The sequence below is a fragment of the Coffea arabica genome, chromosome 5e, assembly GCF_036785885.1.
Source record: "Coffea arabica cultivar ET-39 chromosome 5e, Coffea Arabica ET-39 HiFi, whole genome shotgun sequence".
NCBI classification, from domain to species: Eukaryota; Viridiplantae; Streptophyta; class Magnoliopsida; order Gentianales; family Rubiaceae; genus Coffea; species Coffea arabica.
The window spans coordinates 48469016-48484147 of NC_092318.1; the positions used below are offsets into that span (position 1 = coordinate 48469016).

Here is a 15132-nt window from a genome sequence, read left to right on the forward strand (position 1 = left end):
CAAGCTTGAATTCTAAAAATTCGACGAGTTCAATCTCGATCTCGAACTTAGTTGTTTTACCTCGAGTCCCTTGCTTGGGGCAATATAGGGTAAGAGTCCATGTCATTTCCTTTTCATATTACTCAGACTCAAGTACCAAATTCTGCTGACATTGCAAAATGAATAGTCGGACACGAGCACGGCAGGGCAAAAGTGAAGAGTCGAAGTAATTCTTTTCATAAATAAAGTCCAATGTACTTCCTAATAACTCCATAGCAAGAAAGGTAACTTCATGTGTGTATGATCAATTTGAACTTTGAAGCCTTAAAGGTGTAAATCCGTTTGAAGTTACCAAACACTCTAAAAATACTTTAATGCTTAAAAACATTTTTGCTTCTGTAAAGGCACCTCAACACTAAAAACGTGCAAAACTTGGCTAAGTGTAGTGCTACTATACGGTTTTTGTTGCTACAAATAGGGGTAGGCAAAATTATCCGCTAACCCAAAAATTCGTCATATCCGATCCGATTCGATCCGAAAATTAGAATATTCGATTTTTATTATTTGATCGGGTCAAAAGAGGGTCGGGTACCCGGTAAGATGCGGGACGTGTTAGGGTCACATAATTAAAAACCCGCGGGTACCCGATCCGCCCCGCATATATATATTTTTATTTTTATACACACTATAAAATAATAAGAACTAAATAAGTAATTTTATTGAACAAATTGCATTACAAATATGAGAGACTATAGTTTATTTACAAGATTCATTTGTAGAGACCATGATCTTATATTTTATAGAAAAAAGTTTAATTAATGTGGAACATATATATTAAAAATTGTGCTACTTATTTCAAATTTTTATTGATTTCGAATTCTTTTAATTTTTTTCCTTTATCTTATATTTTCTTCACATACTTGTTTTTTGGTGGGAAACCTTTTTTTAGAAAAAAATTTATTAAATCTTAGATGAATATATAAAATATAAAATTAAATTGGTATAAATCATTTTTTTAAATGAAATGATAAATAGGGCGGGACAGGTACCCGTTGACCCGACCCTATCTAACGGATACCCTATTATCAAATACCCGCTTATATATAGGACGGGTAAAGATAAAAAAATGACTGACCCGCAAAATTCGGGTCGAATCAATCAAATGGTGAATGAGACGGGTATCGGGCCACCCCTAGCTCCAAATGAACAAAACAACCCCAATATGCTCCAACGCAGCACCGCTATATAAAAACGTGCAAAACTGGTCTGAGACAGCCCCTCTTTCTCTCTGTTCTCCACATATCAGCTTTCAGACTTACCTCACACACTTCAGAACTCTCTTAGCAGCCAGGCATGGCGGCGGCGGCGGCGGCAACAGCAACAGCGACTTCCTTCTCGCTCTCCTCCACCACCAACACCGCCACCAGTGCTTCAAAAACCCTAAAACCGCAACTCAACAACCTCAGTTTCCTTTCTTCCTCATGTCCTTCTCTTAAAACCCTCAGTGCTCGCGCCGCCGCTTCTTCATCCGCCGCTAGTGGCGGCGGCTCAGCCCTCGCCGCTCGTATGATATCTGTCCCCCCAGCTATGAAGCCACAGACTTCCCTCGATTTCGATACTAAGGTTTTCAAGAAAGAGAAAATCAACCTTGCTGGTCATGATGAGGTGCATACTTATAAAGATCTTAACTTTTTAGTCGATTTTTTCTGGGATTTTTGTGTTGTTTAAATGTTTTTGATGATTAATGATATTATTGGATAATGCAGTATATTGTGAGAGGAGGGAGGGATTTGTTCAAGCTGCTGCCGGATGCTTTCAAGGGAATCAAGCAGATTGGAGTTATCGGATGGGGTTCTCAGGTTTTTTATTATCTGGAAACTATATAGTTTATATCCTTATGCTGATTATTTTAGTTCTCTTGTTGCTCTGTCCCTTTGTTTATCATTATTTAAGACTTTGAGATTCCTGGGGCTTAGGGTGTAAATGTCATTTGGAGTTTTGAAATAAAATAATTGACTTGTTAGTGACTGTACATACTATGAGAGTTAGTAGGCTTAGGCAATCATGGTTCTAATTTGCTTAAAAAACGCGAACTAAATGAGCCTCTTTGCCATCCTAAGGCCGCCTACCTGAGGACTCAATGATGAGCCCTAGTAACATCTTTGCTTAAGAAAAATTAAGTCTATGAGCCACACTTTGGCACCTGAGAGATTAAGAGTTTATCCTGTGTTGCCCATTGAAAAATTGTTATCTCATGCTTGCGATGCCCTGTCAATTTCTTGATAGTCATTGGTTTATATGATGCATACTTCTGGAAACTTGTAAATCGTTTTTTTTTGGTTGGCATTATGCGAACCATTATGCTTTGTTAAGATCGAAGTTCACTGAAGTTGCATTTCTATAGGGGCCTGCTCAAGCTCAGAATTTGAGAGATTCACTTGCTGATGCAAAGTCTGATGTTGTTGTCAAGGTTACATGTTGTATTCTTTTATTTTCCTTTTGGCGTCTAGGGACTTTGACAAATTGATTTGCAAGCTTTTTGAAATGAAGCTTATATCGTTCTCCTACTTGACTTGTCCCAGATTGGCCTGAGGAAAGGTTCTCGTTCGCTTGATGAGGCTCGCGTGGCTGGGTTCAGTGAGGAGAATGGTACCCTTGGAGACATATGGGAGACCATATCTGGGAGTGATCTTGTGTTGCTTTTAATTTCTGATGCAGCCCAGGTTTGTACGCCTACATTATCTGTGGGACCATTTTTCAGTTGCTAGTCTTCATTTTCATTATGTTGCTTCACTTTTTGTGAGCTACACCAAAGTAACTTAGCTGCTCTTGTTTCTTTCATGTCATACTAGATTAAGAGTTTTGTAAAACCGAATAAACTTATTTGTTAGAGTGCACAAAAAGTTGCTTTTAGCTGAGGCTGTGTATTTTCGGATTTTGACTTTTGCAAAAAGATGCTTTCCTTTATGTTAATTTTTTGAAGTAAAGTTGTCTGGAGTATTTCCACAATTCATGTAGCATAATCTGGCAAGTTTTTCTTCTCAGTCTGCTGTAAATTGTTGTTGTAAGTTGGGTTACTGTATTGTCTGATCTGTCCTTTTTTATCTGCTGCATCATTTCTGTCCTGGAATTTTCTGATGTCCAGAAATGATAATTCTGAAACATTATTTCTGTTTTGATTCCTAACTGGAAGAATGAGACTGGCAATTTATTGCAAGTCTTAAGAAGTGAAAGTTGTTGAACCTGACATTGAACTCATTTAGACTCAATCTTCATTGAGCTATAAGCCTATTTAGTATATGACAGGATATTAGATGGTTTCTTTTGTCTCTTGTGCTTAGGTGACTTGCTTTACTTGTTTCCTCACTTTGAAGGTTGGAAAGAATATCTCAAACTTTATTTTATATGCAATTGCAGGCTGATACCTATGAGAAAGTATTTTCACACATGAAGCCAAATAGCATTCTTGGGCTTTCCCATGGATTCCTTCTTGGTCATTTGCAATCAATGGGACTTGATTTCCCTAAGCATTTAAGTGTAATAGCTGTTTGTCCCAAGGGGATGGGTCCATCTGTAAGGAGGCTATATGTGCAAGGGAAAGAAATCAATGGTGCCGGAATAAATTCTAGTTTTGCTGTTCATCAGGTCTGTCTCTCTCACTCTGGTATATACACAGATTCACACACACACGCACATAAATGCACTCCCTTTTTTTTGTGTGTGTCTGTTTTGGTGGAGATGTAATGTACGCTCTCTAGTGTCTACAGTTAATGGTTTCAAAAAATACATCTGTAGGATATTGATGGCAGAGCTACAGATATTGCCCTGGGATGGTCGGTTGCCCTTGGTTCTCCTTTTACTTTTGCCACTACTCTGGAACAGGAATACAAGAGTGACATTTTTGGGGAGAGAGGTGAGAGTTACTCCTCTGCGATGGTCAGTTTCATGTTAGCAAACTGTTACTTATTAATTTTATTGTAGGCATTTTACTTGGGGCTGTGCATGGGCTTGTTGAGGCATTGTTTAGAAGGTATACTGAAAATGGAATGAGTGAAGATCTTGCATACAAGAACACTGTTGAGAGTGTAACTGGAATTATTTCAAAAACCATATCGACAAAGGTTAGTCTATGCGACTCACGTTCTCCTGTCCTTTTGACATTCTCAGATTTTGTATTGGTTATTTTTCCAGCTCCCTCCGCACTAATGTTTTACAATATAACTTAACTGGAAAAAGAGTAGTTTTGCAAGTACAATAAACTGAAATTGATGATGTTGATCTCTTTCACAGGGCATGCTGGCTGTTTACAATTCATTGACTGAGGAAGGAAAGAAGGATTTCGAGACTGCTTATAGTGCTTCATACTATCCCTGCATGGATATCCTATATGAATGCTATGAAGATGTTGCTACTGGAAGTGAGATCCGGAGTGTTGTTTTGGCTGGACGTCGTTTTTATGTATGCTCTAATTCACGTTACACTGTATCTTGTAATCAACATTTTTCCATATTTATTTGAGAGTAGCTTCTATGTTGTTATTTTGTGTTTTCAGAGTTTTAAAGACTTCCATGTGATTATGGAAAACAGTTACTCATGAATGTACTATTATGCAGTCGTGAATTGTTACATTTGAAGGATTTCTTAATTCATGCAGGAAAAAGATGGTCTACCTGCCTTCCCAATGGGCAAAATTGACCAGACAAGGATGTGGAAAGTAGGTGAGAGGGTTCGTGCCGCACGACCACCTGGTGATTTAGGTCCCTTATACCCTTTCACTGCTGGTGTCTTCGTGGCATTAATGATGGCTCAGGTAAGTTCCCTGAGTAAACTACATGTTTGAATGTTCTTCCCTCACAGTTTTAGTTATCAGTAGAAGTTCATCAGTGTTGGTCCCAATTTCTTGGCATAAAAATATCCATGTGTAACTCTTGACGACTAGCCATAATTTGTTGTTGTGGTGTGCCGTCAATTTCTCCAAAATTTGTTTGTTAACGTCTTTCCTTCCAAGAGTCTGGATCTTTATCATGAACGGAATTTAAACAAAGAAACTTTGCATGCTCTACATGATCTTTTTCTGGACTGGAATAACAAGTACTCTTTTTTTTTTGGGAACCAGATTGAGATCCTGAGGAAGAAAGGTCACTCCTATTCAGAAATAATAAATGAGAGTGTGATTGAGGCTGTGGATTCTTTGAATCCTTTCATGCATGCTCGTGGGGTAGCATTCATGGTAGACAATTGTTCGACAACTGCACGGTTGGGATCAAGGAAGTGGGCACCCAGATTTGATTACGTTCTCACACAGCAGGCACTAGTGGCTGTTGATGATAATTCTCCCATTAACCGGGATCTCATCAGCAACTTCCACTCAGATCCTGTGCACGGAGCTATTGAAGTGTGTGCCCAGTTGAGACCTAGTGTAGACATTTCAGTGACTGCAGATGCTGATTTTGTGCGGCCAGAACTACGTCAGGCTAGCAACTGAAGGTACCCGGGACATCAAAAGTTTGGAAGCTGAGGAAATCAAATGATCATTCGGCTCACTCAACTAGATTTCTATGCATGTTTGTACCGAGTAGGCTTTTCAAAAATATGTTACACTAGTCTGTCTTGGAATCCTGTGAGGTTGAATTATCGTGTGGAATTTTTCTACGTGTTGTGCTCTTTTGATGGACAAGGAGACTCGATGATTGTTGTGTTGGTAGTTTTGAAATAAGACAATCATGTGGTTTTATCGAGTTCGGGAAGTTTGTTCATGGGTGTTCGCTAGCTTTGTCAAATTTACAAGTCTCAATAAAACTCAATTTCCAAACAGGCTGATAGCAGCTCAGAAAGCTCGTTTCTGGTAAATTTAAGCTAATAAAAATTTCTCAAATTGGTGAAACAAGGCCTATTTCCCCCCGATTTCTTCCCGTTTCTTGAGCTGCAACAAAGCTAGTCTTGTTTATTTGAAAATTGACAAACGTTTGCAAAGCTATTCCTGTCAAATTAATGATCAGCATAAACAAAAGCTGCTCTAATCTGCCAATCCAACTTGGAAATGTGCCATCCATAAGGGTGGTCAATAGCATCAACTTTCTTAAAGGATCAAGTCTTCTAAAAGCCTGCACTTTATTAACCTAGTGATGAAACATGAGTCAATCATTTGCAGGTCGTTTGGTTCATATTCACCCAAATCATCAACTTTTGGAAGTTTCGTTTGAGATCAAGTGATTGGTGGAAGATTGCCAGAGAGTTGGTTTTCTGAAAGGCCAAGTTCTCGCAAGGTCGAGATGTTAAAGATAGATGGCGGAATTTCGCCTGTAAGGTTGTTTGACCGAAAATGTAACCTTCCAAGACTTGAAGACTGTCCTAACTCTGGAGGAATTCGGCCTGTAATCTGGTTTTCTTGAATGAATACTCCTTCTAAACGTGGAAGCCGTCCCAGCTCTGGTGGAATTTTACCAGAAAATCTGTTTCTTCTCAAGAAGAGGATCAGCAACCTGGACATATTCCCAATGGAAGGTGGAATTACACCTGCGAAATTGTTGTAGCCAATTGCTAAATTTCGAAGCATTGACATGTTCTTCCCAATATCACCTGGTACTGTACCTGGAATCCATTTTGATAAGAGGTAATCAGATGTCTTAAATATATATAGGATAAATGCTGTAATAATGCTCTACTTTATCTTTTAAATAGAATCTGTTTGACAACAAAAAATATGAGGCAGCAGCTGTATTGAGTGGTAACTTGTTCTCATTATTGATACCTATGAAATAATTTGACGCCAAGTCAAGGGTATCCAATGAAGTGCACTGAGGAATACTGGAAGGGAATTGGCCATGAAATTGGTTATTCTCAATGGCGAATGTCTTCAGCTTTGGAAATCTATAGCACAGATCTTGAGGTAAGCTACCAGAAAATTTGTTGTTCATAGCTTCAAAGTCCTCTAAGAGAGACAGATTGAAAAAGTTGAAAGGTATTTCCCCTGCCAAAAACAACAAGGAATGGTTACTGAAACACTGTGAACATGAATATGAATCTGGAATTATCACGTACCTGTCAAGTTATTGTTCGATAGATAAAGGAATTGAAGCCCTGTGAGGTTCCCAAATTCAGCTGGTACGCCACCTGTGGAATCAATGTTGGTAGCCAGATAAATTTGCTTCTTGCACACAACGTTATGATTTGAAATCTTTATTGTTTAGTTGCAATTATGCCAATGTTTTTCTCTACAAGAAGTTGACAACTAGTACTACTGGAGCAGTTTACCATATATGGGGTAGCCAGGGGCTTCAATTACAGTATGGAAGGCAAAAAATCTTGATCATGAATGTGTGGATTACGGTTGAGCACCTGGGCATTTGATCCAAGTCCATATTCAACTAATTCTCAAAATTGAACCTATGAATTATGAGCTATATCGGGTATGATTATATGTCCACTTGAATTCTACTATAAATAGATTGACTGCTGGTGGTTCAAAGGTACCTGTAAAGTTATTATCACTCAAATGGATGTAGTAGAGTGCCCTACAATGTGAAAGACTAGAGGGGATTTGGCGATAAAAATGGTTCTGCAGAAGGGCCAAATACCCCAAGTTTGGATGCCTGAAGCACACGTCCTTGGGCAAGCTACCCGAGATTCTGTTTTTCTCCAAACCAATAGCCCTTAAAGAAGAGACGTTAAAAGTATTGAAAGGAAATTCCCCTGAACAAAGGAAACACAGAGAGAAATCAGATGCTGTGTTTTCTGTTGATCAACCTCAAAATCACACGTAAATTCAGGTAGCACAATTTATACGGCTTATTTCAAGAGGGATAACGCAGCAGAAGCAACTTTTCAAAATAGACTGGAATAGGGACATTGACAACCAACCTGTCAAGTTATTTGCGCCAAGATATAAATATTGAAGTGCAGACATGTTCCCCATCTCAGATGGAATGCTTCCACTTATATTGTTGTAAACTAGAGAGAATTGTTGCAGCGATTGACAATATGAGATACTAGAAGGTATTTGGCCATCAAGTAAGTTCACAAAAAGTAACAAGTCTTCAAGGTGGGGGTTTTGCTTGCAAATATCATGGGGAAGACTGCCCGATATCATGTTACATTGAGCTCTTAGAATCCTCATTGCGGATATATTGAAGATTGCTGTAGGCAATTCACCTGAATCAAACACGAAAAATGAAAGAATCAAACCTTGATCAAAATACAAATATGCTTTTCATGAAAAAATCATTATAGGCATTGTCTTCTAGATGTTCAAAACTTGTACCAAAAAGATTTAAGTTCATACCAGTCAAATTGTTGTAACCAAGATACAGTTGCTCAAGCTTTGATAAGTTGCCAAACGTTCCAGGTATGGAACCGGTGAATTCATTGTGTGATAGAGCAAGAAACTTGATTTCAGAGCATTGAGAAAAACTGGCAGGTATGTGTCCACCAAGTTGATTGTGTGACACATTTAAGCTTTCCATGTTTGGGAGGTTATTGCAGATGTCTGTTGGGAGAGTTCCTTCGAGGAAGTTGTACATCAGATCAATAACCTGGAAAGAAGAAAGATTGAGGATTGCAGGAGGAATTGGTCCAGTGAGACTGTTGTTATACAGGACCAATTCTTGAATTCTGGTCAGGAACCCAAAGGTCTGAGGGATCTGACCACTAAGCTCATTGAGCTGCATATACAAACCTCGTAATCGCTTTAAGTTTCCCAACTGTTCCGGAATATAGCCCTGAAAATAGTTATTACTGATGTCCAGGGAAACCAGGAAGGAAAGGTTCCCAACTTCTTTTGCTATGGTACCTTTCAACCCTGTACTGGAAAGATTCAAGGCCGTCACTCTTCGGTGCTTGTGGCCGCAAGTAACGCCAATCCAATTGCAAACAGAGGTTCCTTCTTTCCAGTTCGTTTCCAATATGTTGTAGGGATCATGTGTTATTTTTGCCTTGAAGGCAAGAAGAGCAACCTCATCTGTGGAACTGCTGGTGAATGGTATATTAGTAGAAGCCCCAAACCAGCTATGCCCTGCTAAAAACAGCAGAATAACGGTTATCATTCCTATGTTTGGTGTTTGCTCCTATGGAATATAGTAAAAGTGGTTCTTTGCAGAAGGGAATGAAGTGGTGGTGAGTTATCCTTTTGTTGTTAATGAGGGGAGTAGAATACTAATTTGCAAGGTGCTATGTTACCATACAATGCAAGATAGTACTTATCTATAATCATTTGGCATTGAACTTGACCTGTGGAATTAGGTTGCTGCTGTCTTGTCATTGATTCTGTGGACTCAACTTACCTGGAAAGACTGGCGATGTACCAATGCTTTTACAGAATTTCGTAAATTCACATCTCAATTGTGTATATTAAAACATCATTTCCATTAGTTAAACAGCATAGTAATTTGTTATAAATAGCTCACACAAGAACACATCTTTCACAATTTGAGACTGACTTGACTTGAGCCCCTATCGGACTGGCCACGCATTTGCAATTTTTTTTTTTTGTCGCAACTGTAAAATTCTTATAACCTAATCTAGCCTAATCTAAGGGAGAGAGGGAGGGAGACTCAATGTGAGTACAGACTCCATCGAAAATGGCCAATGAAGGCCGCCACATATTGTAATAATTACAGTAGTGTGATAATGCCCAGAAAGACAAAGTCAAGATTGCTGTTGATCATCAAGACAGCACGAAGTTGAAGGACTTTCAAGCAGCAGAAGGAACACTTGCTAAGGCATCATTGTCAAATGGCCCTCCACTCTTCATGCCATGGGATTTGGCCCCTTGCCATATGTAACTTTGACTTTCCTAACAAAGAATGTGGAATTTGCTCCTCGTCTTGCCAAAATAGAACTGGGGACGGTGACTTTCCCTCTAATGTCTTTTTCGTTTCTTGATTTTGATTTAGGTCCATAAACGCGGCGCCTGAGTTTTGAGAAGTAAAATAAGCTGCTAGTCGGTCTCAATATTTGTACTGTGTACAAGGCCAAATCTTGCCTGTAAATCATATGAACTGTGGACAAATTTAATCGAAATGTAATGTATACAAGTTTTGATCTTTGAATCTTATATTTGGGAAACCATTGAAGTTTTCATTTCCACCTAATACAGGGCAACTACATTTGGCCAGTTAACCAGGAGTGAGTAGGCTCATAGTGCAGTTATCATGGACCAACTTTTGCTCTTGTTTGCTGCATTGGTTCTAAAAGGAGTTTGGATTAAATTCTTATCGAGCTTGCTTGGAAATAGTAGTAGTGTGTATTTTGAAGCTTGGCTTGATTGAATTCTTATCGAGCCCCTTGACAAAATCTAATGAGCTTCATGACTTCTATCTTGGAGGCAACAATTTGACTGGTGGGACTTCATCCTTTCCACTGCTTCATTTTGTGGTGCAGAGACCTCTTGGAGATGAAGAATATGTCAGGGTTAGAAAATAAGCTCTCTCATTATATCTACACTTTACTAGCCATTGACTGCACAAACTAATTTGCCAGTTAGCACCCAAAACTAAAACTTCTAGCCTAAATTCATCAGAGTATGATTTATGACACAGAGACTTCAATTCTTGTTAAAGTATTCAATCTCTCAGTGCAATTTTTGTACAAGAACACGAAAAAAAATAAATGAAATGTCATTAATACAAAGTGGAGTGTCGATACATTAACGACTTTAAGTCTCAAATGCAAACTCTTTCATTAAATCATAATCGTATATCACAAATTGGAGTTATGGAGATATTTATGCATGTTTTAACCTTCTCCTTCAAATCTGTCAGTCAAGTTCGAACTCTAATATGTCAGGTGGAACATAAAATTCTTAACCAATAACTACAACAATTATTGAATACTTTGTATGTAATCAATTGATACGTAAATTTTTTTAGAGGACAAATTTCCCAAAAAAAAAAAAAAAAAAACCATGTTCGTACCTCATACTTGTGTTAAACTATTAACCATCTATTTATTTTAAGTATTTAACTCGAGATTAATTGGCCTTCTCAAATGTGATGCCTGAGAAGAATGCAACAAAAAATTCGGGCCAGCTGGTTGTGGAGCCCACCCAGTACCTATATAAGGCTAGCTCAGTACTGCAGCAGCCAGCCTAACAGAAAGCGCGCACACTCATGCAGGGATCGTGAGCTAGTACAAAATGCAGAGTGTGGTGAAAATGGCGGAGGGAGACGGTGGTGGACGACGAGGCAGGCCGAAGCAGCCGAAGCTGACGATGGAACAATACCTCGACTTCATTCACAGCCACAAGCAGCTTGATCTCACCGTTCACCACCTCAACCAGGTCAATTAGATCTGTTTGGAGTTTTGATGCTTCTTCTGCATTAAATTTCTCTATACTGTATCGTATTTTCTGAAAAATCAGCCGATGCTGCTGTTTTGTGCTCATTTGATATGGATAAAGACAACTGAAATGGCTTCGCTCTTCGAGTCGATTATTTGATGCTTGAATGTTATTCGCTTTTCAAAATTTTCAGTACGAAGAATAAAAATTGTTGTCTGTTTTTTTCTTCGAATTTTTAAAAAATTCAGAGACGCAAAAGTAGTTGAATTATCTTAATCATTTCCTAATGTTCCGATAATTTTCTGATTCTTGTCTTATTTTCTAGTTTAGATCATCGACATGCACGGCTTCAATTATATCCGCGGCCCTCAGAAGGTCAATTTAGCTTCTAGCGCCTCCCCCCCCCGGGGGGGGTCCTCCTCCTCCTGCTCCTCTTTTTTCGAATTTCAATTTATTTTGTCAATTAATTTTTGTTTTTATGTTTTTCTCCCTCAATGAAACAGAGTCTTCTGGTTGAACTTGTGAAGTCGCTGGAGCTAATGGATCCTTCCCGGTCAACGCTTGAGGACGACGACGTTTCCTCAGACGCCTTCTTGTCGCTCGATGACGTCATCAAGGACCTTAACGAGCTCAAATGGCAAGAGTGCTGCGTCACCTCTCTGCAAACCCTAAACTCCGCCAACCTCCACCACCAGCGCCACGGTGGAAGCCTCAACAGCGGCGGCCAAGGCTCTATTTCCACTATTGGAACGAGTATCGTCTCAACTGCTTCAGAGAAGCCTAAAAAGACGCGAAGAAAGCGCCGGAAAGTCGCTCAAATTGATGGCGGTGAAGACAGCGTTTCTGCTGGCTTGAACGTCGGGGGTTCTGAAACGGCCACGTGTTCACCGAACTGTTGGGGACCGCGGAAGAAGAGGACAGTGAAGTACGTTAATTTGAGTGGAAATGGCGATGGCGGCGTTGTCAACTTTGGTGTTGGTGTGGCTGCTTCTGTAGCTTCAGCCGGCGAGGTTCAGGTCCAGCCCTCGGCTTCTTTCTCCGTCGCCGATTCTTGTGGTTGATTCGTAGATGATTGAGGACAAAATGGCACATCTGGGGTTTGGAGAGAAGGCGAGGGTATTTTTGTCTGTTCATATATGACATGAGGTTCTAACCTTTTTTCTCTGGTGGTAGAACGTAGATGAATATCTGAAATTCTAATATTATTTTTTTTGTTTCTGAGAGAGACAAAAGTGGAAGTAAGTGAATTGACTTTTTATGTGGAATGTTATTAGAGACGGTAATCTGTTTTGATTAAACGTAATTGATTGTAAAATGACTCACACATAACTGCGGATTCCATTCGACAGACCCAATATATGTACCGCCAATTCGGTTTAGTGAGAGATATTTTACATTATTATGCTTCTTGCTTTATTTTGATGATGGATGAATGTTGGATATTCCGGTGAAAACTTTTGATAAAGGCAAAAGTGATGGGGGGATTTCCAATTCATGATAATTCTAAACATTAATGGATACATTGATCAAAAGTAAGATATCCTAGTCCCCTGAAGAAAAGGTGAATTGTATTACCGTGGCTGAGATTTAGAACTAAAATGTACATTTTATTTGGACTTCTTGACATACTTTTTGCTCAGTTCGAAAATGGCATGTTATACCAAGCGAAATATCAACTGCCAAATTAGAAAACAAATAGGGTTGAGATATGATCGTTGATTGGATATTTTTTCAGAAGAGAGTTACTTGCTGATTATGTACATGTTTTCTTGTTTTTAGTGTGTGATTTCTCTCCGAATGCAAATTGGAACAAACTTTTTTCTTAAGAATCCTTTCCTGGATTTGCACAATCTCATAGGAAGATGCGGATGGTTTCAGGAAAGATTAATGTTTCATTGGGTTTGTTTGGATACCCCAATTATCTTAAATAATATTTCGCTTGCATCATAGACATATTTTTCAACTCACCTTTTTATATTTTCAACCACATTTTTATCTCACATACATCACATCACAAAAAGTGCTACAGTAATTATTTCAAATAATACACTATCCAAACAAATTAAATTTCCCCTTTTTCTATTAAAGTTTTTTTTTTAAAAAAAATTAAACTAACAATTGAAACTTCCTATAATATGCTTGAGAATAGTATACTCAGGTTTGGCTTGAGTGGATAGTCATCGAGTCCATTAACTTTCACGAGCTTCACGACTTGCATGTTGGAGGCAATGTTTTAAAAATCGGACCGTTAATTGAACCGGTGAAGTGAAAGGGTCGAGCTTCAACCGGTTGGACTGGTTTAACCTTGGTTCAATGAATTTTTTTAAAAATAATTTATATAAATATATATATGCACAAAATAAGACATGTAATGGACTAATTTAATACTTTACATGATGAAAAGTTTACTATTTTTGAATAACTTGAATTTTTAAAAATAAATTATTTATTTTTGAATTATAAGTTAAAACAAATAAATTTCATCTCAATTTCAATTATATCTACCAAAAAATCTTAAATCCAACCCAAAAATATCACAATATTTTGAAATTATACAAAATTCATGTCTATGAGAATTTAGACATTGTGAACTTAAATTTTAATTTATATTTTGGGATTTAGAGATTGCAATTTTAAAAAGAAAGTTTGGAGTTCGAAAAAAGTCAAGAGAATCGAAAATAGAAATGCAAACTTGATAAGAAACAAAAAATGAGATAAAAGTAAGTGGTTGTGGCATTAAATAATTTGGGTTAAAAAAATAATTCTTTTTTAACTTTTTTAATTTAATGGACAAAAAATAAAATTAAAAGATGTAATAAAACATCAATAAATTAAAAATAAAGATGTTTGATTAAAAAGGGAAAAGAAAAGAGGATAGAGAGAGAGAGAGAGTTGAAAATTAAAAAGAAAGAGCCATGAGAGGATGAGATTTTTTTGGAAAAAAGAAATATGAGTGTTTGTTTTATATAAATATATAAATAAGTTATAAAAAAAATTAATAAGATGTGATAGTGCAATGGTTACTATATTGGTCTTCTATTACAAAGGTTATGAGTTCGAATCTTAAAAGCTACATTTTGCAAAACGTAAAAAAAAAAAAAAAAAAAAAAGGAAAAAACCGGTTCAATCCGGTTTGTACGGTTTCACGGTTGGACTGGTTTTTGACTGGTTTTCTAGCATGGTCAACCATAACATAGAACCGGACCGATGTCATGGCCGGCTTGCGGTTCAATCGGTCGAATCCGTCCGGTCCGGTCCGATTTTCAAAACATTGGTTGGAGGCAACATTTTGATTGGGGGGAACTTCTTCATTCTGCGTAGAAATTTTATGTGAATGACACTCAAGTATTGAACTCATTCTCATTTATTGGCTTAGTTCTCCCTATAGGTGAATTACCCAGAAATATCGAATAACTTTTCATTAAGGATCCTCTGTCGGCTGAAAAATAGGCACCCTGTAGTGATTGCATTTTTTGGATTTTTTATAGAAAAATTACTGTAGCGATTTGATATATGTGAGAAAAAAAGGTAATAGGAAAATGTAATCACGAAATATGACGCAATTTTTCGACGGAATGGCTGTCCAAACTGTAAGAAAACCCATTAGGATTGATCCCTTGAGGCAAGCTCTTTGTCAAACTAATTCAATTCTAGAAAAATAAATTTCAGAGATCTCCGTTGAGATTTTTTATAATTTCATTGAATTCCCTTAAAATTTTAAAAATTATACATACCTCCATTACCATGATTGGTATGCATATAACTAATAATGAATTTTAACATTATTTTATTCATTATTTTTCATTGTATTCCTCTTTTTTATTTTCACCAACTAAAATTGAGTTTTAACATATTTTTCATTGAATTCCCTCAAAATT

The 15132-nt window shown here is 37.7% G+C and overlaps 3 protein-coding genes across 3 annotated transcripts; 2 read left to right on the forward strand and 1 right to left on the reverse strand.

Annotated features, from left to right (window-relative positions):
• Nucleotides 1–1235: 1235 nt before the first annotated feature.
• On the forward strand, nucleotides 1236–5717 carry LOC113688349 (ketol-acid reductoisomerase, chloroplastic-like). Its single transcript, XM_027206158.2, has 10 exons — nucleotides 1236–1644; nucleotides 1746–1838; nucleotides 2384–2449; nucleotides 2562–2702; nucleotides 3397–3624; nucleotides 3775–3892; nucleotides 3961–4100; nucleotides 4270–4437; nucleotides 4634–4789; nucleotides 5096–5717. Exons 1-10 carry the CDS (start codon nucleotides 1333–1335, stop codon nucleotides 5462–5464), a joined length of 1791 nt encoding a protein of 596 aa, XP_027061959.1. The 5' UTR covers nucleotides 1236–1332; the 3' UTR covers nucleotides 5465–5717.
• Nucleotides 5718–6071: 354 nt separating this feature from the next.
• LOC113688347 (uncharacterized) lies at nucleotides 6072–9132 on the reverse strand. Its single transcript, XM_027206155.2, has 6 exons — nucleotides 8261–9132; nucleotides 7840–8130; nucleotides 7453–7671; nucleotides 7021–7092; nucleotides 6731–6949; nucleotides 6072–6570 (listed from the first exon to the last, which is right to left on the reverse strand). Exons 1-6 carry the CDS (start codon nucleotides 9018–9020, stop codon nucleotides 6185–6187), a joined length of 1947 nt encoding a protein of 648 aa, XP_027061956.1. The 5' UTR covers nucleotides 9021–9132; the 3' UTR covers nucleotides 6072–6184.
• Nucleotides 9133–11073: 1941 nt separating this feature from the next.
• On the forward strand, nucleotides 11074–12633 carry LOC113688350 (uncharacterized). Its single transcript, XM_027206159.2, has 3 exons — nucleotides 11074–11254; nucleotides 11585–11629; nucleotides 11758–12633. The coding sequence occupies exons 1-3, from the start codon at nucleotides 11111–11113 to the stop codon at nucleotides 12313–12315; spliced, it is 747 nt and encodes a 248-aa protein (XP_027061960.1). The 5' UTR covers nucleotides 11074–11110; the 3' UTR covers nucleotides 12316–12633.
• The last annotated feature ends 2499 nt before the right edge of the window (nucleotides 12634–15132 follow it).